Here is a 26,908-nt window from a genome sequence, read left to right as displayed (position 1 = left end):
CCACATTCACACACATGAACAAAGTGGGCCCAGGTTGAAAAGGAGCAGAAGTCCCCTTTAAGGATGAGAAAGACGGGATGTTTGTGCTGCAGTCACAACAACATAGAAAGCAAAAGGGACACAAAGACAAACTGTGACTTGCAGACGGAGCGCTCCTCGGCGCTGGTCAAACGTCTTTACATGTTTGGAGATGTGAAGGAAATGTTGTAACAGTCGTTTTTGGGAATCTGTCAGAACGTTCCTTCGATGTGTGGACATCTGAAAGCTAGTGGTTTTTTTTGAAGTTCCTGGAATGTTTTTCGTCTCCTGATTGGCTTCATCAATATATACACACTTTCTACAAACAGGAATAAATACAACACACACCGCTGTCGCATGAGCTCAGCATCAAATCAAATCCTTTCAAATACAGAGGGAGACGTTACATTAGGGTCGTTTTTTCTAGACTGTGGTCGAGTTTTGGCGTCAGAGCAACAAAGAGATGAACCTGAGGGTCAAAGCTGAAGTCTTTTTTTACTTTAAAGGCAGGGTTGATCATTTTCTAAAACTAGCATCATGTGTAAAGCAGCGTTCTCTCAGTGCTCCATCTGATCCCTCCCCTCTCTGCTCCCTCTTAAGCCACGCCCCCTCAATTACATCGTTCGTCCAGAAGGTGACCTCAGCTCATCTCTTCATGATGTAGAAACATCGTCTCATGTCTCATTCAGCAGTAAGTAAACAGGGAGGCTGTGATTGGTTCATCAGAGAGCAGGGAGGCCTGTGATTGGTTCATCAGAGAGCAGGGAGGCTGTGATTGGTTCATCAGAGAGCAGGGAGACAGGGAGGCTGTGATTGGTTCATCAGAGAGCAGGGAGACAGGGAGGCCTGTGATTGGTTCATCAGAGAGCAGGGAGGCAGGGAGGCTGTGATTGGTTCATCAGAGAGCAGGGAGACAGGGAGGCCTGTGATTGGTTCATCAGAGAGCAGGGAGGCAGGGAGGCTGTGATTGGTTCATCAGAGAGCAGGGAGACAGGGAGGCTGTGATTGGTTCATCAGAGAGCAGGGAGACAGGGAGGCTGTGATTGGTTCATCAGAGAGCAGGGAGACTGTGATTGGTTCATCAGAGAGCAGGGAGACAGGGAGGCTGTGATTGGTTCATCAGAGAGCAGGGAGACAGGGAGGCCTGTGATTGGTTCATCAGAGAGCAGGGAGACAGGGAGGCTGTGATTGGTTCATCAGAGAGCAGGGAGACAGGGAGGCCTGTGATTGGTTCATCAGATTGGTACCTCGTGGCAGACATTGGTTGAAGTTTTTACAGACTTACAAACTGATCCAGATGATGGATTTACTTTGTTCCTTTTTCAGAGAACCTGAGTTATTAATGTCAGTCAGGACCTAAAGACAGTTTAGACCTGGATCTGAAACTATGGATCTGGAGGAAATGACCGACCCTGCCTTTAAGTGAATCATTTTAGTCATTCATGCGACAGCAGTGGAACAAACACTGTATTACAGTTAAAAGACAAACAGATCAAAGTTTTACATCCGTGAAGCAGCATGTGAACGACGACGCACCATCGTGTAAAACTTCTTCATCCTTAACATCACAACACACACTTCCTCTTTTTTTGTGCATAAAATAAATATGCTCTTTTCTAATGCTCACAATATATTATAAGACTTATTTTTAAGGGTTTTTTTGTAAACGTTATTTAGAAAAAACAAGACATTAAGATCGAATAATCTTAGAAACATTTTTTTTGTCGCATAAATTAAATATGCTCATTTTTTCGATGCTGCAAATATATTATATGTACAATTTATAATTCCATAAAAAATACTTTTTATGTCACGTTCCCAACAACCTCCGTCAAGACCCCGTTAACAGTCCCTGGATAGGAAAATAAGGTTTCCCCGTGAAAAGATGCAGAAATTTGGTTTGAATTAAAGACAGAAAGCCAATTTAACTCCAGAGACGAATTAAAATATGAAATTAAAGGTCACATGTTCTGTCAAATCCTCTTCCCCATGTGTCTCTAGTCTGTCTACAAACCCCCCAATCATGAGAATCCTCTCCGTCTTCTGCCTGCTCAAACGGGCCGTTTGGAGATGTTCCCTTCATGACATCACAAAGGGCAGTAGCCCCTCCCCCAGGTGGGTGACACTCCCACAGCTAGGTGTTTGTTCTGCCCTCTGAGTCTGCCTTCTCACCGTAAACAATAGGACATGGAGCCAGAAAGCAGCGAGTACACCCGAGCCCTTCCAGAGAGGGGGCGTGGCCAGACACAGCTCATTTACATATTTAAAGCTACAGACACAGAAACAGCCTGTTCTGAGCAGGGCTGAAATAGAGGGGTTTATAGACGTGATCAAATACAGGATCAGAGAGGATTTACAACAACACACTTCACACACATGATGAAGAGGAGCGAGGACACTGATTTCACCTGATGAAGAGGAGGAGATCATGTGACCTTTAAAGAATATTACATCATTTGTTGTTGTTTTGTCGGATCTCTCAACTGCAAACGCATCATTAAAACAGTTTTAGTTCAAATTAAAAATGCATTCAGAAAAAGGCCATATAAAGTAATGTCCACAGTCATGGTTTATGATTGGTTAAAAGACCCAGAGTGATTCAAACTACTTAAAAAGGTGTTTTAGACTTCAGGTGTGTCGGCTTTTCATTTAAGGCCAAGTCGGTCTGAAACAAGAGGAAGGCACTTTAAAGATGGCGCCGCTGTCTTTGTGTCAGTCTGCTGCCTTCATTGTGTTCTCTCATCACCAGCATGACGGACAGCTGAATCATCAGTTACCATGTTGATCATCTTTAAATCATTTACAGCCGTGTATTTAACAGATTCCAGCTCAGTGAGTCATCTGGTGTTTCTCGACCCTCGAAGCTGGGAGTGATGTCACACCCGAGCGAACAACCCGACAAGCAACGTGGTCGCACCTTTGTTTTTGTTTGCTAACGCCGGACAATAAGAACACGCTACGTGAAAACGACGTCGTGCACGACGCTCTCGGGTCACCATGTCAGAACTGATGACGTTTCATCCACTCAGAGTTTCTGACTTCAGATAAAAAGGAACGCAGCATGATAACAACGTGACTGTTGACTCCAGATGAAGCGGATCATTTTTGGTATTTTAACAACCTGAATGTTGCGTACCGTCATTTCTTCTTCGCAAAGGTCTGACTAGTTTTTTATGATTCTTTAAACGCTAATCTGTGGTTGAAGTGAGAATCACGAGTTGAAATCCTCGCACACTAAGAATGATTCATCCGGACGTTGTGGTCCCTTTAAAGTGTTGTCAGGTGAGTCTGTTTGAGGCTCTGAGCCGGGACACAAACTGAAGTATGTATGATGCGTTTGGTCAGGTTGGATGTGGATGTGAAGCCGTCTGAGTTGAGGGATCTGGAGGTTATTTTGTCGGGGGGGGGGGGGGGGCAGTGGGGTCAGAGATGAGACGTCATGAGAGGAAGAGGAGGAGTGAGGCGGGGTCAGAAAATCTCTGAGACTCCTTCTGCTTTTGTTTCTCTGAGGAGAGAAGAGGAAAAGAAAGGTTTCATTCCAACATGTAGACGGTTCACACCGGCGCCGCGTCCCGCTGTGAGGCGTGTGTGTGTGTGTGTGTGTGTGTGTGTTTACCTGTGGTCTGATTTGGGCTCAGTCGTCAGGTTTCTCTGCGTCTCAGCTGTGTGTCTGCTGCTCTGAGCCTGGGAGTGGGTCACAGCCTGCAGCCTGTCACCCTCTAAAACCTCCTCCAGAGGAGACCCTTCATCGTAGAAGAGCAGGCTGCGGGAACGGACTGAAACACACACACACACACACACACACACACTCCTATGTTATTACTTGGTCATTTTCAATCTTCACTTTCGAAAGCTTTCAGAGGTTTGGTGTCTACAGATTTGTAGATGAAGGTTTCAGCGACCACAAACATGTTTTATTTTGATGACACAGATGACACACAGGCTCCTCTGTCTCCTACCCTGACTGGTGGTGTAGAGGTCCGCTGATGGAAGAGGAGCGGAGGAGGGATGAGAGGAGGCAGAGGACAAGGAGGAGGAGTCGGCGAGGAAGGAGAGAGGAGAGAGGCAGGGGGAGAAGGAGCCCAGCACCAGGACAAAACACACCGCCATCATCTGCAGAGAAACGATGAACAAGGTTAATCTGAAGTGAGAACAGTGAACGGACACTCTTCTGACATCTCAACCTGTCTGTGGTGATTTCTACACGTTTGGAGAGCTAACTGGGACACATATCAGCAATCCTAAAAAACCTTCACTGGCTAAATTCAACACCTCACTATGTCACTGACTACAGTCCCATAGGAGCCCTCAGACCTGCAGGTACAGCTCTGCTGAATACACCTACAATCAACAGCACATCTGCTGAAGGTGCAGCTCTCAGGCCTTTTTATCTTTCTCTGTTTTCTTTATTATTTTTAATACGTTGGTCTTGTGACTGTGTGTTTATGGTTGTCTTCTGTAAAGCACAGTGGGTTCACGTTTAAAAAGAGGCCTGAAGTTGTGCTCACGTCCTCTGACTCTTAAAACAACTTAGTGTGAAATTAAAGAGGCCAGGGTTGTCAGTTTAATTCTATACTATCAACCCCCCTGTTATTTACCCTTTAAAGAAGAAAGACAACAATACAATCCAAAGAAGAAGGTGTGATCAGTGTTTACCATGAGGCATGTCCCTGTTTGAGTTGACGCCATTTTACAAGCACGAGGGACGACTTTCCCTGAAATCAAGGACTGGAGCTTCTGGAGCTGCTGCAGGAGAGACCTGAGAGAGGACGAGACAGAGCAGACACCTGAAGACAGGAGCAGAGGACGCACTCTGCAGACGGCAGACGAGACAGAGCAGACACCTGAAGACAGGAGCAGAGGACGCACTCTGCAGACGGCAGACGAGACAGAGCAGACACCTGAAGAGAGGAGCAGAGGACGCACTCTGCAGACGGCAGACGAGACAGAGCAGACGCCTGAAGACAGGAGCAGAGGACGCACTCTGCAGACGGCAGGCGAGACAGAGCAGACGCCTGAAGACAGGAGCAGAGGACGCCTCCCTGTCTGATGGGAGCGTGAGCTCACTCTCTGATGAGTGTTTAAGACAGCAGTGAAGTGAGTGAACCACTCTGATCTGGAGAGCAGGGCTCTGATGGTTCAACTGACAGTGGGTGTAACGGCTCAGTCTGACCACTAGGTGGAGACAGAGAGGCGGCAGCAGACAGTGAGTCTGGGATGTTTCATAAGGAAAAAACAATGGCGGCTGTAATGAAGTTTTTATGGGTCGATTCTGACCAGCGTCACTCACGCTAACTTTGAAGTTCCACCGCAGTGATTTACTGCTCCAGTAGTTGCTGCTTTAAATAAAGCGTACTCACTCAGGTCACGCTGGTTGACTCAGTTTAAATATCCAGAACAGAAGTGGAAAAACCAAAATTAAATACTAAATTCAGACTAAAGGTTTATTATGAGTTTGGTTTTTGCACGTCTACTAAAATTCAATCCTTGATTTTTTTTTTTCCTGGGTATTTTCTGCCAGATGTGGAGATAGAACCAACAGCATTAAGTCCATTCTGTTGAAGCTTCAAAATGGGCGTGTAGAGGAGAAACGCGATGACCACTAATAACTGCATTTTAAAAGGAACTTAAATTTAGCTCGCCACTTTGAAAACTTCCTTCAGCCGGCACAAACTCTGGATTTTATGTGAGAGTGAGCGTGCTGACTCATGTTCCCCAGTTTGTGCCAACTCATTGTTCCCCTGTGTGGTGGTTTAACATATTCATCAGAGTGAGTGTGTGTGTGTGTGTGTGTGTTGTGGGAAGGGAGGGGGCTGCCTTCCATGATGAAAGCTGATGTTAAATCACAGCTTTAATGAAAGACTGAGGCCGACACACACACACACACACACACACACACAGACCCCCCCCCTGTCCCGACACACCCACCCACCCTCTGGAGATAATAGCACATTGGTTTCATGTAGTTATAATAACAGAGCTGGATGAGTGGATGTGTTTTTCTGTTCTTATAAACTGCAGACAGGCCTGAAATAGAAGCATGTTGAACCTGCAGCACAGACACTGTCTCCTTCAATGTGTCCTCCTGACCTGGCTGCTCACACACTGGACAGGGCAGGGGGGGCGGGGTCTCCTGACCTGGCTGCTCACACACTGGACAGGGCAGGGGGGGGCGGGGTCTCCTGACCCACTCTGTGTGTTTGTGTGTGTTCGACCCACTTCCACTCACCTGTTGGCAGTCTCCAGGTTTTCCACTTTCCTCCACAGGTCGCTGTTTTCTGACGTGTAGTTTTCCACTCTGAGACACAGACAGACACAGAGCTGGTCATGTGGTGCGTTTACTGACTTTTACCCACATGCAAAATACAAACCCTTAATAATGTGCAAAGAGGGAACCTGCCAAAACATCGTGGACAACCAATTTCCCCCAAAAGGCTTCCTGAGAGTGACACTTTGGGATGCCCCGCCCTCACCAGGAAATCAAGCCCCGCCCTCCTTCATAAATAACTGATTTGAACTCAGTGAAAGGACAGAGATTCAGTCAGGCGTACGAGGAGAAGGCTGCACCTCGCAGAACCTTTTCAAAACATATCCAATATGGTCGCTGTCTGATGCTAAGCTCCGCTCAGGTCAGCTGTCCTCTGACTGACCCCTGGACTCCATCGTCTGAATGAGGCCAGCAGGGCGGGGGGGGGGGGGGGGGGGTTATGTGCTCAGTTTGACCATCACACATTCAGACCTTCTCTACCTGAATAAAAGGTCGAGGCGGCACACGGATTGGGCTCGTCAGACAGCCGCTATGAGAGGAGGCTCATGGACCAATCAGAGAGCCGACAAAGGCTCAATGGAGGAGCTGTGATGTTTGATTAGCGCTTGAATCATGAAAGGTTAAAATTCCGTTACCATGACAACAGGAGATAGTGATTAAGACGCTCTAAAGTCTTCTCCAGCCTCCTCTTCTCTTTGTTCTCCTGCTGATCTTCTTGGTTTCTATCAAAAACTGGACCTGGAGTTAATCTGGCCCCCCGTCGCTCTGTTTGTTTGAAAGCACGTCATTCACACACACATAATCCCGCCCTCGTGTCCCAACACAAAGAGGAAGAGAGAGAATGTGTGGACTCTCACTGGACTTAGGGACCACCTGAAGCTGTGTTCTGCTCTGTGCTCAGCAGGCTACCAGAGTGTGTGCGTGACCCCGTGACCACCGTCATGTCTGTGACCACACTCAACAGCTCCGTGCCTCCTACAGGAACGCCACCTGCCAACTTCCTGTCAGCGTTTCACCTCTCTATCATTTCTCTCTTTTGTTGGTTTCATTCTTCACTTGTGTTTAAAAAAACACAACAATGTAAAATGAGGCCTATGGTGAGACGACGCTCAGGGGAGAGCTCGTTATCCAACATGGCTGCTGACGGCTCCTTCCTTTTAAACCATCTGGAGCCGCCATGGATTCACAAATTCAAGTCTATCTTCACGAAACGGGGGAGGTCTGTGAGGAATCGGATCTTAGCTCGAAGCTCTCACGTTTCTGCTGCTGGAGCTTATTAGAAACATGCAGAGGCTTTTTAGCTCGGGTACAATCACTTCTATCTGAAGCAGTTCCACTGCCCGCTTCCATCGCTGCAACACCTGTTCACCTGATAACTGCTCTCATATCTGGCAAACCCAGGGGCGTCCAAAACGGCCTTCAAAGCCCCGCCTACCTTCTCTGGTCCAATCAGATCCAGAGCATTCAGGAGCAGAATCTAAAGTTAGAAGGAGGACATACTGGCTGCTGCATTGTTGTCAGAGAAGCTTCAACACAGCAGGTTTCCTTCATGATCACACAGGAAGAGAGCAGCTCTCTGATTGGCCGACTGATCACAGAGGAAGAGAGCAGCTCTCTGATTGGCTGACTGATCACACAGGAAGAGAGCAGCTCTCTGATTGGCCGACTGATCACAGAGGAAGAGAGCAGCTCTCTGATTGGCTGACTGATTACAGAGGAAGAGAGCAGCTCTCTGATTGGCTGTCTGATCACAGAGGAAGGGAGCAGCTCTCTGATTGGAGGGTACAACCTGTCTTCATCATTGTCCTTTCACTACATGATATAAAAGGCAGCTGAACACTCGGGTCGACTTTGAAGAATCTTGTCAATAGAAACTTTGTGCTCGGAACGATCTGGAAATCTGATTTGACAGGCCGGCTGATAAATGACAGCAAGGTTGCTTTGAAAGCTTTTGAGGGAGTGTGATGAGGGTAAAAAAAAAGGACATCCCTTAAAGACAGACAGACAGACAGATACGGAGGTAAAGTGAAGGGAGTGGAAAATGAAAAATGGGGACAGAGGTGGTTTCCAAGCCTTACTTCTTCTCCAGACATTCCACATACTCCTTCTTCTTCCTCCGACTCTCCTGAGCTGAGATCTGTGGACAGATGCAAGATTAAGAACCTGTTTTTATATAACCAGCCGTTCTTAGTCTGATGCATCCATATACATGTCTTTCTGTTGACCTTGTTTTTAATCTTCCGTCGGACCCTCTTCAGTGCTTTCTCTTCACTCTTGGTGAGAGGGAGTTTGTTGGGGACCGGGTAGCCCTCGGCCACCAGGGTCCTCTTCTCTTCTTCCGTCAGCATCAGGGGTCCTGAGCCCTGCAGCTTCTGCACAACCAGACACAGGCTGCATCAATTTATTATTTAAGCCTTCATTTGTTTCATCATGACAGGGTCTCATCATGGATCTGCTTCTGTCATTTACCACATTCTTTCTAGAAATGTTCATTTCTAAGGCCAGAGGGGATGACACTGTAAATACCTGTTTGACATATCAATCCATTACCAGACGCTAGTTACTTCCTGAACTCTGGATTCATATTTAAAATGGTACTTGTGTTTTGGCCCCTTCAGAGAGATGTTTGTTGTTAAATGTGTAAAAGAGTAAAGAGCCCTCTTCGTCCTCCTCGTGTCGATCCTGTGCTTTTAAGATTTCACAGCTTTGATTCCTCCTGTCTCAAGTTTAGAAGTCGTTATTCGCTGCTCTGTATTCTTCTTCTTACAGCAGTTTTCCTTTCACTTGCATTTCCCCACATTCCCTCCCTCATTCTCTTCGCTTTGCAGTTTGTGAATTCTATGTTAACAGCTCTGAATTGGCATGAAAACAATAACAAAATAATAATTTGAGACATCCTATAAAGATCATTTGACCGGGTAGATTTGAATGCCGACTCATCAGCTTTTCTTTTTCACAAAACATGAGATATTCAGCTGTTTTCTGTTTTCTTTGCAGATTATTTTGATGCATGAAAGGTTTCCCATCCAAGTTATGTTTACTTGCAAAATCCCCGGATGAATGAATCAAGCTGTTGCACTAACTTGGGCACGTCTGATCAAAGTCCAATCTGACCAGGTCTGAGGTTCATGGAGTTCACTTCAACTTGTTGCTCTCCCTCACATTTTCCCCCCCAAAAAAATCTGTCACAAAAATTCCCTGCAGCACAAAGTGTTTTTTAATTTGTTGTTGCCAGGGGAGTGTTTTGTTCTTTACTCACATGAGGAGCGGTGAGGAGAGGGGAAGAGGAGATGGCAGAGGAGGAAGAAGTGGAGGAAGAGGAGGAGGAGGAGGAAGAGGCTCGACCTCCTGGCCTCTGTTGTGGCTGGGGGGAGGACGGTAGTAGAGGGAGGTGAGGGGAGGAGGGAGGGAGGGAGCCGTCACTGTCGCCATGGTTACTGCTGGGAGGGGTGGGTGGGAGCTGGAGAGCATCATCTGGGGGAGAGGAGGGTGTGGAGTGAGTACATATCAATGGTGTCAGGGGAGCAGGAAAGAAGGATCAGGATCAGGATTAAGAGAGTAAGTTTGGCCCATTTTTTTAAAGCTGTTGTTAAAAATATGTAAAAAAAATAAATAAATGACGGCAGCTTTCAGTTTCACGCAGTGCGATGCAGCTAGACGCAGTGAGACGCAGCTAGACACAGCAAGACGCAGCTAGACGCAGTGCGACGCAGCTAGACGCAGGGAGACGCAGTGCGACGCAGCTAGACACAGCTAGACGCAGCTAGACGCAGCTAGACGCAGGGAGACGCAGCTAGACACAGCTAGACGCAGTGCGACGCAGCTAGACGCAGGGAGACGCAGTGCGACGCAGCTAGACACAGCTAGACGCAGCTAGACGCAGGGAGACGCAGCTAGACGCAGCTAGACGCAGCTAGACGCAGCTAGACGCAGCAAGACGCAGCTAGACGCAGTGCGACACAGCTAGACGCAGGGAGACGCAGTGCGACACAGCTAGACACAGCTAGACGCAGTGCGACACAGCTAGACGCAGCTAGACGCAGCTAGACGCAGTGCGACACAGCTAGACGCAGTGCGACGCAGCTAGACACAGCTAGACGCAGCTAGACGCAGTGCGACACAGCTAGACGCAGCTAGACGCAGCTAGACGCAGTGCGACACAGCTAGACACAGCTAGACGCAGTGCGACGCAGTGCGATGCAGCTAGACGCAGTGCGACGCAGCTAGACGCAGTGCTACGCAGCTAGATGCAGTGCGACGCAGCTAGACACAGCTAGACGCAGTGCGACGCAGTGCGATGCAGCTAGACGCAGTGCGACGCAGCTAGACGCAGTGCGACGCAGCTAGACGCAGTGCGACGCAGCTAGACGCAGTGCGACGCAGCTAGACGCAGTGCGACGCAGTGCGATGCAGCTAGACGCAGTGCGATGCAGCTAGACGCAGTGCGACGCAGTGCGATGCAGCTAGACGCAGTGCGACGCAGCTAGACGCAGTGCGACGCAGCTAGACGCAGCTAGACGCAGTGCGACACAGCTAGACGCAGCTAGACGCAGTGCGACGCAGCTAGACGCAGCTAGACGCAGCTAGACGCAGCTAGACGCAGTGCGACACAGCTAGACACAGCTAGACGCAGTGCGACGCAGTGCGATGCAGCTAGACGCAGTGCGACGCAACTAGACGCAGTGCTACGCAGCTAGATGCAGTGCGACGCAGCTAGACACAGCTAGACGCAGTGCGACGCAGTGCGATGCAGCTAGACGCAGTGCGACGCAGCTAGACGCAGTGCGACGCAGCTAGACGCAGTGCGACGCAGCTAGACGCAGTGCGACGCAGCTAGACGCAGTGCGACGCAGTGCGATGCAGCTAGACGCAGTGCGATGCAGCTAGACGCAGTGCGACGCAGTGCGATGCAGCTAGACGCAGTGCGACGCAGCTAGACGCAGTGCGACGCAGCTAGACGCAGTGCGACGCAGCTAGACGCAGTGCGACACAGCTAGACGCAGTGCGACGCAGTGCGATGCAGCTAGACGCAGTGCGACGCAGCTAGACGCAGTGCTACGCAGCTAGATGCAGTGCGACGCAGCTAGACACAGCTAGACGCAGTGCGACGCAGTGCGATGCAGCTAGACGCAGTGCGACGCAGCTAGACGCAGTGCGACGCAGCTAGACGCAGTGCGACGCAGTGCGATGCAGCTAGACGCAGTGCGACGCAGCTAGACGCAGTGCGACGCAGCTAGACGCAGTGCGATGCAGGGAGACACAGTGTAATGCAGGGAGTGTCACGTGCATCAACAATATCGGCAAGATTCAAAAGGTTGTGTGTCTTATTCAGCTCACTGCGAATTATTTATTGACGAGGCTTTGAGTGTTGTGATTTGAGTCAACAGCTTGTCAACACAAAGCACCACACTTCAGTTTGTCCACGTTTAAAACAGGGGAGGGTTTGAGGGGAGGGGAGACTGAAATTCACAGAGCAGAGACATTTTGAAGCGACGCTGTGCAGACAGCCAGCGTCCGATTCTGCGTGATGCAATGTGACATCTGACACTCGAGGGTTGTTCTCACATTCTGTTAGAAAACAGCGACTGAGGGATTTATTTGGAGGGCTGAGGCAGAACAAGGTTCAGAAACAGTTTGTTCACAGACTTGAATTGGACTTTAGTGAACTTGATGTTAAGGTTAACCGTCTTCATATTTTGATCATGCGTCATTGAAATATTGAAAGAAAAACACCTGTTAAAGGGCCTACATGTGCATTCCTCATATTTGGGGAGTATTGAGTTCATTGTGTTCAGTGTTGTCTGTGCAACAGAAGAACAACCTGTACGATGTTTTTAAAGTGTGTCTACAGTAAGCAGGGAACATCTGTGCTGTATTAGGAACTCAAAGGAAGCGTACGGCATGTATTCTGCAGCCAGATCACAGCACTGTCCTGCTCTCACAGTCTGAGTCTGTGTTGAACTACATCAACTCTTTCATGTAGCTATCTGTCAAATAAAGCAGGTTTCATTCATGAGATTGTGTTGGAGTGTACCGCTGGGCAGGCTGAGGTACTGTCCCATCTCTCTGGGCTCGTCTTTGATGGCTTTGGGCTTCACATCGTCTGGACTTCTCTCCTACAGGAACAAAACAAACAATGAGGATGAACTTGATGTTCAAACCAACCGGTCAAAATCAACATGTTTAAAGATACAATATCTTGATTCATGCCAACCGTGTGTTTCCATGCTGATCCTCTGTGTGGAGGGGCGGGGCTTAATATGAGGGGTGGACCTTCCTGAGGCTGAGGATCTAATCTTTGAACCACATCTGGCTCCTCCTGTTTCACCAGGATGGCTGAAAGGTCCTGGCTGAAGTTCCATTCAAATTCTACAAAAAAGGAGAGAGACAAAAAAAAGAAGAGGCTTTATAGCCTGTGTCCACCTGGCAGTCAAGTTGCTGTGCGTGCATCCTGTTGCTATGACAACAGCCGCTGTATGGCAGACACCGCTCTGTCCTTTTTACTGTACGTTTGATATTTGAGAAAGTGTTTTCCTCCCTTCACTATGAAGGGTGTTCGTCCTCGTACTTAGTCTGGATGATAAAATTGATGATAAAGACGAAGAAATGATGATGACCCCTCTGTCAGTTCTGACCGGCGAGATGAAGCTGGGTAAGAGACGGCATCACTATTCTCTTTCTACATATTTATACACTGCAGACGGAGCGGCAGGAGCAACTTGTGGTGTAGTGCCCAGGGTCACATGGGGCAAAAAAGGTGAATTAAGTCTCCTAACCAAACGGCCTCAGGGAGGCTTTGATGTAGGTCCTCCGATGGGAAGTAACTAGTAGCTTATAAATCACACGTTCAAAGAGCTTCCCCAAACATTTGAACACTTCCTGACAAAGCTGCTTATTATGGACTGCTGGACGGCGGCGCTCTGGCAGCTGTGGTGCATAATTTGTCTGAGTGCATCAACCCTGAAATAAAAAGATGGGCTGAACCAGCATCCTGAGAAAAGAACCGACCTTTGGAATCCAAATCTGCAGAAAAGAGGAATATTTCAGCGTTATGTCAAAGGATGTCCACAGTGTGTACTCTGCACCAAGTCCAAGTGAGTCTCAGACTCATCTCACAGCAGTTAACCCCCTTTATGACCTCTGATGAACTCATATGTGTCTGCGATTTATCTTCCTCTCTCTGCTGACATCGTTACAATCATTCTTAGACAAAGAGCACGAAAGAAAGAAAGAAAGAAAGAAAGAGAAGAGAGAGAGAGAGAGAGAGAGAGAGAGAGAGAGAGAGAGAGAGAGAGAGAGAGAGAGAGAGAGAGAGAGAGAGAGAGAGAGAGAGAGAGAGAGAGAGAGAGAGAGAGAGAGAGAGAGAGAGAGAGAGAGAGAGAGAGAGAGAGAGAGAGAGAGAGAGAAAGAAAGAAAGAAAGAAAGAAAGAAAGAAAGAAAGAGCCCCGTCACTGAAAAGCTTTTACTCTGTAACTTTCAGTCAGACAAAAACTTCCACCTGTACTTTAAGTGCTTTTATCTCCAATATTGGATGTGAAAAAAGGAACCTTTGATAAATGTCGGGGTCGACAGAGCACATGCATCACGAGCTGCATTAAGGGAGGCGAAGATGAACAAACACTGGGGGGTGAGTATGGGACGGGTCCCTGAATAATGAACAGATGATGATGTCAGCCGGTGGACGAGAGGAGAGTAAACTCCCAAAGTGAAACCCTGACATCAGAAAAGTCACCAAACTGGGAGGAAAAGGAGTGCTATGCAGATCTCCTTCCATGAACACCGGGACACACACTTTGATGTTGGTCACTAAACACACACACACACAGTAAGAGGCTCCCGGGGTGTGTGGAAAGAGAGTGGTAGCAGTTTAACGAGACAAGCGCCATGCAATCAGCTCCTGGTTTCCTAGCAACGTTGGGCTGCTTAAAAAGACTCTGAAGTTTACGAGCTGAGTGCTAGACGCTCGTCTCTGCATCCTGAACATCAGCACACACCACACAACATCAGGTCAAGAGATCCGCTGCGTCCATTCAAATCAGAGATTTCAATCCCACTAATAAAACCAATGACCGGTTAGCCACTAATGCTAAACGCCTGTGCTTTGTTTTCCATCATGGTGCTGGATCACATCTACTCCAGGAGAGGAAATGTTGAAGTCATGTTGGTAGAAGACGCACGTTACTGCCCGTGGTGTTTGTCAGAGCTCGTAGTTTAGTGCTTCACATTTAAGTAAGCAGAGATTCCAGTTTGTGGCACAAAGTTCCTCCGATTTCCCTGAAAGGAAGATTTTTGTTTTTGTTTTTTTTTCCTTTTTTTGGACAGGACAGTGGACAGAGAGTAGGGATGACGTGCGGGCCACCCACTACATAATCCTGGGTGTGACTTAACCGCTAGGCCACCGGCGCCCCTCCATGCAGAGCTTGAGGACATTGTGAAAGTGTGCACGTCCCCTTTAGACTCCAGTTGTCTTCATGTCTTCAGGGTGAATATTAAACGCTCTCATGGAAAGCTGCTGCCAGCCTCGTGCCTCACATTCAACAACAACAACACACAGATTCCTTCTCTGCAGCGTGCAGCAGCAGAAACATCGTCAACATGATGAGGTACCAGGATGGACATGTTGTCCCATTGTCTATTATCAATCAGCCAATCAGCAATCGTCACTTCTATCCTGATCCCGAAATCATCCAGGAAGTGGAATATAAGAAGCAGAGCCGTGTGAGCTGAGGAGCTTTAACATCCTCTGTATACATATCCTAACGAGGGTCCTGCTGCTAACCTGAGCCTCGTTAAGCCCCCGCCCTCGCCTGATTGGACGACCTCTCCCACTGTTTCTTAATGAAGAGCAGACGATGCAGTCTGCTAGCTAGCACACAGGAAGGTTTGACCCTGACGTCTTCAGCTCCTCTGGCACTTTGATCTGATTAAAAAGCACAGGATTTAGATTGCGTCTGCAGACTCGCTTGATTTAGGAACAACTGACAAAAGCCAGGTGTAAACATACCTGCGGGGAAAATGCTGGAGCAAAGAAAGGAAAGGACAAAGTGAGGACTCAAAAAGGAGCTGTTATCAAAAGTGTCAGCTGACTGCTTTCAGACCTTCATACTTTCTCTTTGTAGCATGTGGTTTAAAGGCAGCTCCTGTCATGGAGCGCTCAGCTAATGACCACAGAGCTCCTGGAGGACGTAGCGGGGCGCTGACAGAGGAGAGGCGGGACCTGCGTTTGATCTCAGCGGGACAGGAGGAGCATTAAAACAATACATGGAGCCGCACAGCAGGAGACGTAGTAAAACACACAGCTTCTCTCTGACTGGGCACAGGCAACGAGAGCGCAGACCACAGGCCGAGAGAGAGAGAGAGAGAGAGAGAGAGAGAGAGAGAGAGAGAGAGCAAGGATACGAGTCAGCATCAGGTTTCTATATCACAGAAATGTGTGTGAGTGAAGATGACCTCCAAAGTCAAACATGCATCAGGAGTCATTTGGCTGAAGTGAGGCCCTGTAGCAGAAGCTTTACAAGCTCACTCTGCGTCTCGTCTTAACTTCAGCCATGCATCAAATATGGCTGCTCCAATATGCTGACATGCCTCCTTTGAATGCTGGGACCCTCACCCACGTGATCATCAAATCCAGACCGAACGACTGCACCGGTCTCATCTACGGTTCAACATCCAAAACATCCAGAAATGTCTCCAGAAGCCGGCCGCTCTCCTGGACCTCCCCTCTGCTGGTTCTTTCTTCCACGTGATGCTGGAGGCTTGTCAGCTGTGCGTCACGCTCAGGCAGAAAGAGGAGCTTTAGGTTTTAACATGTGAAGTGATGGGGATGGATCCCTTGTATGAAAACAAGCAGTGAGACTCTGTCCATGTTGTCTTGAAGAAGAACAAACGTTGATTCACAGATGACTGGATTTCTTTGTGGAAGGTCAAAGACTTGAGCGTCACAGGGTGCCGAGTGAACCTGAATCATCGAGACACTAAAACCACGTTTTCCAAAGAGCAAACCTGCGTCCGTCTGATTATCTATAGACTCTGTGTGATCTGGTTGGTGTTCCCCACAGAGCTCGACGCGTTGCTTTCTTTGAGCTCGTTCATTTTAGTTACGCAGGAAAATCTGATTTGCTGCTTTTCTGCTGCCTTGATCAATGAAATCATTCATGTTTATTTTTTTTTTCTGGCGTTCCAAAAGCTTTGATCAAACACATGGCTATAAAAAAAAATAAAAAAAAAGATAAATCAAGGCAGCGTCGGACCAGCAACTCCTGTGTGAAGAAAGGTGCTCATGGAGTCTGGCAACAACAACAAATACAAACATGCAGCTTTTTAACTTGTGGAATAAAGTGAGAGAGAGAGAGGAACAATCCGAGCTCTGATTGATTCTGGATCATTCTGTTTCTCTGCTGCAGGCTGAAGGAATGCATCACTGCAGAATCCCCCTTTAATAGCTCTAAACTTCAGCCTGCAGTGTCATGTTGATTTTTGATTGATTGGTGGGATTCTCACTCTCTCTCTCTCTCTCTAACTTTATCACATTTCCTCCAAGGAGCAGAGCGTGAGCTAAATAAATATTGTGGTTTCAAAACAATTCACAAGCCAGACAGTTGTTTTTATATGAGAGCCAGACTTGGCTTTTTTTCCACAGTGGTATTTTGGCAAAACAGGTAATTTGATATTTAAAGCAATAATGTGGATTGAATTGGATTAAGGCTGAAGGAGACAGAGAGCGAGCGAGAGAGAGAGAGAGAAGAGAGAGAGAGAGAGAGAGAGAGAGAGAGAGAGAGAGAGAGAGAGAGAGAGAGATAACCTGACAGAGGAGAGAAAGAGAGTTTCCGCTGGCCTCGGCTGAAGCTGCAGACTCAAAACCATATGCTTGTCATAGCTCTGTGTGTGTGTGTGTGTGTGTGTGTGTGTGTGTGTGTGTTAGGTGGGCAGGGCTTAGCTGGAGGAAAAACTGCTCAGACTGGGAACCTGCTGCTCAGACAGCAGGATCCCTGGGACAAATGGAGATCAGACAGACAGACAAAGACAAAGTGAGACGCAGACAGGAGGCTCCTCTTTAAGACAATACAAAGGACAACAGGCACCTGACGGATTCATCTCACTGCTCATCTTAAACCACACATGATAGACTTTCACTCCACACAGAGACGGGGATTCAGACCAGCAACCTCCTCACGGAGAGGAGACCGCTGCAGCACGGTGCGCTGAGGTTTAAAAAGGAGACATTTGAACTTTTTACGTGACATTAAATCACTTAAAGAAACAACGACACGTGTGTTTGAAGAAGATAAGAGAGCGTCAGGGCTGAAATAAAGAGCTGAGAGAAGCCAATCATCACACAGAATATGACAGGCTGGATTACATTGAACCAATCAGAGTTTATGGTCGCAGAAAAACAAGAACTAAATCCAACAGCATGTCAAAGATCGGACAGAGAACTGAGCCAAGCAGACTGAACACCAGCAGCTTTAAAGGTGAAGTAAACTACGACAGCAAAGAGATACGGGGAGCTTATTAATTCATTGGATGACCTACCGGATTCTTGGTCCATTTTGATTGACAGGGCCGGACTCTGGGGGGCGGAGTCTTCGCTGAGGGAGTAGCTGTGCTCCGCTTGAACATCTGCGAGATTCAAACTTGTATTAGATTATTGCATTCAACCTAACAGTAGTGTCTGCTGATGTCATCAAGGTGTCGATCACAATAAGAGCATTAAAGAGCGTCTTCAGATTTCCTGACAGGCCGAGATCATTTTGAATTTTTGTATTTTTTGCCTTTGAAAGGTCACAAATACAAAACCCACTTTAGCAGTAATATGCAGTCTGTCTCCAAACCCCCCCGATGATGAGACAAGTCCATCCTCTCCGTCTTCTGCCTGCTCAAACAGGCTGTTTGGAGATGTTCCCTCTATGACATCACAAAGGGCAGTAGCCCTTCCCCCAGGTGGGTGACACTCCCACAGCTAGGTGTTTGTTCTGCCCTCTGAGTCTGCCTTCTCACCGTAAACAATAGGACATGGAGCCAGAAAGCAGCGAGTACACCCGAGCCCTTCCAGAGAGGGGGCGTGGTCAGACACAGCTCATTTACATATTTAAAGCTACAGACACAGAAACAGCCTGTTCTGAGCAGGGCTGAAATAGAGGGGTTTATAGACATGGCTGTTTTTCTCCCGCTGCGATGCTCGATGACATCGTGGTGACATAATAAAGTTAGTCTTCAACAGTCGATAAAGAATGAACATGTTTCGTTGTTTCTGAAACTGATTTGAAGGAGGTCAAAATGGTGACAGAATCAAAATCAGGGTCAAACTGGGAAGATTGTCTTTACATCTGAACATAAAAAGGATTTAATGAGGCCTAAAATTCACGGATTTATCCAGCAAGTAAATTGTGTTTAAGATGTCCTGAGACATTCAAGTCAAAGTGTTTTCTTCTTCTTCTTCTTCTTCCACTGTTGAAGACTTACAGAGTTCAGAGCAGGAACAGCATGAACTTTATCTTGGAGGTGACTGGCTGCAGCAGGCTGAAGCACCACCTGCTGTGTGTGCGTGGTGGAGGTCTGTGTGCGTCTCCTTCTGGTTTAAAGTGTGTTTTAAGGCTTTGGCAGCACAGAACGGCTCTAAAACGGAGGAATTTGACCGAACCGGGGGAGCCAGAGTTGATGTCAGCGGTTGAAAAGTTACAACTTGATACAGTTGGTCTTCATGTTTTGGCTTTTTCGGTTCAATCCAAATAACAGGATTTGGGTCTCTTTTCCAGCCAGACGTTGGCTCGAAGGTGAAGCTGCAGTGCTGGAGATTATCCAAGGAAGCCAGAAGCTCATTTAAACAGGACAATTAGCTGCAGAGTGGAAATCTTTGGTATTTTCTCGAGGCCTAGAAGCATTTCTTTAATATCGAGGCTTGGCTTGAGAAAGAGTTCCACAGGCCGACTTCATTTACCTGCTGTGGCTTCAGACTGTGGAGGAACTCGTCTTACAGGGAGGCATTTCTATTCATTCATCAGAGAGGTGTACCTGGGCAGCTCTCCATGTCCTCGTCCATGTGTAGAAGTGAAGGTCTGTCTGCCAGCAGGGGGCGCTCTAATAGATGGTCGTCGAAGAAACTGCTGAATAACTCGCTGCTGAAGTCGTCCATCTGATCTCCAGAGAAAGGCTGCAGCACATGAAGACAAATGTTGATGGTTATATATTGAAGGCACATCTTTATTATCTCTGCACTTATAAATGTGTATTTTGAGATGATTACACTCTCTGCCTGCCGGTTGGAGAGAAACCAACTAGCGCAGTCAGGCCCCGTTTCCACGGAGACGCCGTGACAGAAACGCATCGAAACGACCCCACTCCGGATTCAAACTACAGACCGTCTACGCGGCAGTGTTGCCTGAGTGAAAACCATGTAGTTCTCCCGCCCGGCCAGTAGTGGGCAGTGTTTAGCGGCGAGTTCTCCCAGGTCTTAGCTAAACGCTGCGTATGGTCGCCCTGCGTATGGTCGCCCTGCGTATGGTCGCCCTGCGTATGGTCGCCCTGTGCTCGGGTAAAGGTTGAACTGTTTGCTGCAGGTGTTCGATGCTCTTTGGGCGGCGACACACACGATGTCTCATATCAAGGTTCTGTTTATACAACGAGCTGCTGAAGCTCAGAGCACAAGAGAATCCGCCGCCATTGTTGTTTATGTTTGTTCTGGACTAATGTGCATGTCCACATGTATGGGGGGGAGGTGTGGTGAGGTCATCGCAGCCAGAGAGGTCGCTCCGTGTCGTTCACATGGCTGCAATACGCCCCCCTCCCCCCTTGTGTTTTCACCCCCGTGAAACACCGACGCCGTGTGAACGAAAGGCCAATCAGACACTCAACTGTTTCGTCTTACTGTCACAGCGTCTCCGTGGAAACGGGACCCGAGAGCAGCCAACACTGACAGTGAAGGTTACTTTGAATATATACACAGATATGAACTGTTTTACACTGGATTATAATCTTCAGCACACTCACGTGAAACACAAAGAAAAGCAGCACGTTAAAAAATGACTTCAAATCGGATCAGTTCTGGTTGATCAGTTTCTTGGAACATATTTCAGATTAACATCAATTCATCTCAGTCTGAAAAGGCAAATTATAACAATGCATTTATTTCCAAGCTCGGCTTCAAACCACGTCTGGGGTCAGGAAGCAGACAGACGGGTGAGGGGAAGAAAAATGAGGCAATGTGGGGAAAAAAGAAGAAGATGAGACTCATCGTCAGTCTGGATGAATGAGTCACCGAGCCGACGGAGACCATGTTCAGGAAGCCTGGGCCTGCACGGTGCTCTCTCTCTCACACACACACACACACACACACACACACACACACACACACACACACAGAATATGACTCAGACCACTCTTGAGTAAACATGCACAAAGCGGGACAACTTCACACACACACACACACACACACACACACACACATCTCTGAGGTTTCTTAGACAGATGCAGTGACAGAAATAACTGGATGTAATTAACAAGCAAAATGAGAGATGATTCATGGGTTTGATTGGTGGAAATGTTGCGCACACTTGTCGCTGCCAGGAGTGTGTGAGCAGACTCAATCAGGCCGGGGATAATAAAGACTTTTCATTATGAACAGCAGGGAATAAAAAGGCTGCCTCGGCACTTTCTCTCCGCTCCGTGGAACACTTTGGCGTCTTTCACCTCATTGTTTTGGTTTTCGGTCCCACAAACTGTTGTGACCAAGAACCAGCTGGAACACAGCAACACTATAATGTTCTGCTCGGATTTATTAGGTCAAAAGAGCACAGCAAAAGATCGAACTGGTCGAACAGGCAGCTTTTAAAAAGGTCTGTAAATGTTTGACTCATGTCCTCGTCTTCTCTCATGTTGGACGATGACAACAAGTGTCTCTCCCCCCTGAATGAAAGCTCCAGTGTGTCCATGATTACAGATGCTCTGTCCCTCTCACACATGAACCCTGAACCCTCAACATCTTTCCCTCGACCACAGACGTGTTCAGCCGGCTGAACAGTGACAGTCACAGCTCGTGTGTGTGTGAGCCGACTCCATAGCTGCTCTCAGCTCTATTCAGATCACAGCTCGCCGTGTGAGGAGGCGTTTACATTTCAAGTCGTTCATCCAAATTGAATCCGTGCAGCATGCGTTAATGCAGGAGTCCCAGACTGAGAGCAGCTGACATCTCACAGTGTTTACGAGTGTGATGAGGGAAACTCTCCAATGACACCATGTGGAGTGAGCAAACACACACACACACACACACACACACACACACACACACACAGAGAGACAGACAGACAGGGGGTAGACACACAGATGGTGGGTAAAATAACACATGACACATGAGCCACTGCTGATGTTTGGAAACTTCTAGAAATATAAGCAGCTGGTTTGGAGAAAAGTTGAGGATGAAGAGATGTTGATGAAGACACTTGAAAAGTTGACTTGTTGAGGAGGAAGAGTGTTGAGGGAAGTGTTTGAAGACGCTGCTCCAGCAGGTGTGTGTGTGTGTGTGTGTGTGTGTGTGTGTTGGCTCGCTCACAGGTGAATCCTCACTCTGACAGAGGAGCCTTGTTCCCCTGCTGAGCTTCCCTTTAAAGAAGCACTGGCCCTTTAACTCCTCTCAAAGAGGGAATATAGGTCACTTTTAAATAAACAGTCAGAGTTTCCCAGATGGAGAGATGTGGGTGAGAATGGTCCGAAGCAGTTGGACTAAAATTAGCTGTAAAACGCTGCATGACAAAACAAGGCGCTTCAAACTGTGCTGGGTCCAGGAGCTCCTCCTGCACGCTTCAGACCTGGACTCTGATGGGACTAAGAAGGCTCTGAATCCACCTACTGTACTCCCCCCCTCTCAGATATCCGGGACAAAGCGACAGCTACACCCCAGCTGAGGAAACTTCCCATCATGCTCCTGGTGGAAATCTACAAGTACAATTTAAAGAAGTTCAACAAAGAGTGCTGCACACACAGACGCCTCCTCTGAATGTAAAGTGCTCTGTAGGTTCACTTTACTTCAAACTAACAAGCTCACAAACAGCACGTTCAAGAGGGACCATGGAGTCGTGTTTCCTGGGAGCTAAAATCCCTCCTTTGGTGGAGGAGGTCTGGAGGTGTCAAAGAGTGTCCAGGCTGTTTTCTGCTTGGTGTGTGTGTGTGTGTGTGTGCTGTCTGGAAGGTCCAACTTCACCCATCTCTTGCAGGAGCCCTCGCAGAGCAGAGCTAGAGACTGAGAGGAAGCAGTTATTGTTGTTATTAGGACAGGAAGCTGAAACATCTGCAGTCAGGGAGAGCAGAGGAACAGACGTCTGGACCTCTCATTAGCTGACCTCTCTCTGCTGGGAAAAGCATCACATCAGCCGTGTTAAAAACCAGTTGACAGTTTTTACAGCTTATTTCAGAGGTGCTGTGTTATTAGGTAGCTGAGACGGAAAGCACACAGAGAACGAGCTGGGAAAGACTCGACGTCTGTAATTATCTTGGTTCAGGTGAAACAAGGAGAAGGAGACGCAGCCGTGATGGTTCACTCAAACCAGAGGGGGGGGGGGGAATCAGACACCTCCTGCTGAGCGACATGAATCACATGCTGACCAATGGAAAGAATATTTACTCCTAACAAAGTCAGGACCAAAAGCTGGGAAGCTCTGGGACCGGTTCAGGCCAAAGGGAATCACACAGAGTCAAGTCCAACAAAGTCGGGGCTCGTCATGTCCTTCACATGATCATAGCGTGTGCTGGGATCTGTCACATCATGGCTCTCCAAACACACAACAACAAGCAGAGTCCAGCTGGGAAAGCTTCAACATCAAAGTGTAGAGAGGTGAGAGGACGGGCGGGGTGAAGCTGCAGCACCTAAATAAAGCTCTTCATGTGAGGAGTTACTGTGTCACATACATGTTGAGACATTTTAGGACTACATGCTGTGAAGGGCTGCTCTTCTAAAGAGACATGGAGAGTCCACGGCTGGATGAGTGATGGAGACTTTCTGCAGGGTACAGTTAGCAGAAACTACAATTGTGAGAGGGCTGAAAACATCATGTCATTATGCTCCAATCCTGGCTGCCACAGATAAGACCAATGGCAAGGCTCTCTACTGTATTTGGCTTTATGTGCTGGTGTGTGGCTGCAGCGGTTTGGCTGCGTAAGTCTTCACTCGTATGTGTGTGTGTGTGTGTGTGAAGGTGTGTGTGTGTGTGTGTGAGTGTGTGTGTGTGAGTGAGACAGAAGTGAAGTCAGATTTAGTTCTCAGTAAAACAGAAGAAGAGGATTCTTTCCTTCACACACATCGCTGCATGCCTGCACACATTCCTTCTGGAGACGCAGCGGCCAACCAGCTGCGAGCATGCAAATGAGAGGGGTGTGTGTGTGTGTGTGTGTGTGTGTGCGCGCGCGTGTGTGTGTGTGTGTGTGTGAAGCTGGAGTACAGGGTCTGAACGGAGAGTAGAAGAGAGCAGCGTAGAAAAGAAATGAATGTTATAGAATATGAAGAGAGAAGATAGAAGAAGGAGCAGGACAGAGGCTTCCTGCATGACTTCAATCAGACGAAGCACACAGAGAGCAAAACTTCAACCAACTGTCCTCACTTGACCTTAGTGTGTGTGTGTGTGTGTGTGTGTGTGTGTGTGTGTGTGTGCATGATCTGAATCTGAGCTAAACAAAAACACCAAGTCAGTGAGGCACCATATGGAGTGTGTTTAAAGCTGGTGCTGAGAAGAAAGCCGAGCTCTTAAAGTGGGTTCAGACTTCACTGACAGGATGGACAGAGAGTCGTCTCCACTGCAGCAGACGCTTCACGCACACATTCAAACGCTGCTGCATGTTAAATGAACCCACCCGAACGGAAGAGCTTCACTGTGCTGGTTTTGGGCATTGTTCAAAGTCTAATTCTGGAAGTCATGGAATAAAAGCAGCAGCTGTGAGAGGAACTGTGTCTCTACACTCTTTAAAAAGGCTTTCAACACTTTGAGCCGTCATTTAATCATTAATAGTTCTGCAGCCTGACATCCAATCAGGACTGACTCTATGATTTGAGAGCTGCAGGCTCCTTCTCTTTCCCACCTTAGAGATGATAGCGGACGGCTTCTTTGGGCTAACCAAAGCACGAGCAGGAAGTGAGCGAGAGCACGCCTTAGAAATGATGACATCACGAAAGAGCGTTAGCGAGCCTTCGAGGCACTTTGACACCTGGAGCTCGTTTGCTTTGGTCTGAATCGTGGACCAAATTTATTTCAGTTGCATCTGTGTTCCCTGCAGAGGAACCACAATGTGTGATGCGCGAGAGAAATGCTTCCTGATTGGTCGGAGTTTTCTTGCAGAAAAAAAAAAAAATCAGGGAAGTAAATAAAGACGAGCTGAATCCTGATTGGCTGTGGCTGCTGAAAAGAAGCCTTTACAGTGAGACGACTGCACGGACTCAGTTCAGGAGGAGATGCTCCTGAAGCACCTGTGGTCTCTAACACAGGTCCAGAGATGATGATGATGATGATGATGATGATGATGATGTTGGGTTCATGTTCTTACTCCAGAGTCTGATGGACAGCTGTCACACCAGCACAAACACAACAACACTGTAAGAAGCAGCAGCTCTCATCAGTACCACAGCTCATATCATCAATATTGTCATTCAGAGTGATGAACCACTAAACCTGCAGCTGTTTGACTCCATGCATCACACGTTTACTGTTGAGCTGTCAGTCGTCACATGACATCACCTGCAGAGAGGAGTCCAAATGTGGACTCCACCATGTGCCACCCTGCAACGAAGCCAAGCAGCCGTCCTTTCCCATGTCCTCAGCGCTGCAGCCCGGCCGAGTGACATCTTTATTTAGCACTCAAAACCACAAGCTGACTTCTGGCCTGACTCACAAACTGGAAGAGCTTCAACAAAAAGTGAACTGCAAAGAAGAAGAGAGAGAGGATGACACAGGAAGGAAGTGAGTGAGTCCTTTCTGCTAACTCCCAGCATGCAGCAGTGTTCCACGCCGGGTCAGGCGTGACGTGATGTCTGCATGTAACAGTCAGAAAACAGCAGCTCCTCCTCTGCTTCCTGTTTCCTCTCATATCAATGATGTCACAGGTGCTACAGGAGATGATTGGTGTTGCCGTTGCCCCCGGTAACAGCAGCGTCAATAACGAGCTGAAGACTTTTGATTGAATGGCAACAAAAACAGAACGTTGTCTGACGTGTGTCGTGCAGCGGTGAGATTCAAGCCCTCAGATACGAACGGTCAATGTGAGTCGCTCGCTCCGGGAGGGGGGCGGAGCCTGTGCTTCAAGTGAAGGGTGTTTCAGCGCCTCACGGCCTTGTTCCTTCAGAAACACCTGAGAGATGCCCCAGGAGTCGCTTTAAAATCACAGCTGGGGCGACTTCTGTCAAATCATAAAACTTTGATTTCAGATTTGACTGAAAATGCTTTTTTTTTACTCCTTCAGCTGCCGCCATGTTGTCTCCCAGCTGTCTTCTCTTTGAAACTCTGTAATCCATGTGAAAGGTTCCTGAAGCAAACACAGAGGCTGGAGTGAAGAAACCATGAAGATGTTCCTCACCCTCCTCACCCTCCATGCACACACACACCTCTCTCTCTCTGTTAAACATCAAACCAGGCTTCAATTTACACAAAGGTGACAAAATCCAATATAGCCAAACTGATTCTCTGTTCTTTACTTTATCAATCAATACGTTTACCAATTATGCATTTAAAAGTTTCCAGAGCCAATCACTCTCAATAACCAGCAGGATCTCCAATATATGAAGAAACAAGAAATATGGACATGAAGTTTTCAGTCAATAAAGCTCTAATGACAAGTCACACACTCTCCAACACCTGCCAGCTGAACACACACACACACACACACACACACACACACACACACACACACACACACACACACACACACACACACACACCCTCTCTCTGGTTAACCAGTAACTCGCCAGCTTGTGTCCCTGTTCCCAGTCTCACATATTGCACAGGTAGCAGCGCAAGCCCCGGATGTCAGTCAGGATATAACAACAACACCGCCCTCCTGAGGTCCGGCTCCGGGCGGAACAGGCACGCGGGGGCGGGGGGGTGCGCTTGATTTGACATGTCAAATTGACAGCAGAACTTGGAGCAGGACAAATAAGAGCAGGACATTTCATTTAGTGGTGATGAACAAGTGGAGTGTTAAGCTAAAGAAGCTAAATTAAAAAGCTCACCACGTTAGTGAGGAAGTCTCCGTCGCTGAGTTCGTCCAGGTCCAACAGGTTGGTTCCGCCGGGCGGGTACAGCTTCTCCGCGGTTAGACTGTCTAAAATAGACTCCATCATGGTTGTGTGTGTGCTCAGCTGCTAATTTAACAACCAATCAACTCATTCAAACGGAGCACTTTGAGTTCTAGCGGCTGTCGCGTGCGCTATCAGAACCAACCGTTATTTTACGTCCTGTTACGTCACTTGAAATGAGTCCTGCTGCTCGCGCTTCTTTTTTTTTTTTACTGATAAACTTTAAAAAAAAAATATGTCGATAAATGTTTTACATCCTTGTTTCAGCTGTTGGAGACGTTGTTATCCATCCAGCTGTTGAGCGTCTCTCTGCTCGCGTGCGCTCCTGTCTGCCTGCCCCACGCGCCAATGAATAT

At 47.8% G+C, this 26,908-nt stretch overlaps 1 protein-coding gene across 1 annotated transcript; it reads right to left on the bottom strand.

The window, feature by feature from the left end:
* Nucleotides 1–2,032: 2,032 nt before the first annotated feature.
* Nucleotides 2,033–26,908, bottom strand: creb3l1 (cAMP responsive element binding protein 3-like 1). Its single transcript, XM_079336028.1, is given in 13 exon segments — nt 2,033–3,523; nt 3,635–3,794; nt 3,978–4,131; nt 4,675–4,777; nt 6,248–6,316; nt 8,365–8,423; nt 8,512–8,658; nt 9,546–9,760; nt 12,321–12,401; nt 12,404–12,655; nt 17,819–17,905; nt 19,298–19,436; nt 26,487–26,908. Coding segments are annotated over 13 exon segments (1,614 nt in total). The 5' UTR covers nt 26,598–26,908; the 3' UTR covers nt 2,033–3,486.

The sequence above is a fragment of the Symphodus melops genome, assembly GCF_947650265.1.
Source record: "Symphodus melops genome assembly, chromosome: 23".
In the NCBI taxonomy this organism is placed as follows: Eukaryota; Metazoa; Chordata; class Actinopteri; order Labriformes; family Labridae; genus Symphodus; species Symphodus melops.
Note: the sequence above shows the minus strand (reverse complement) of the source record. Positions and strands in the feature narration are given on the sequence as shown.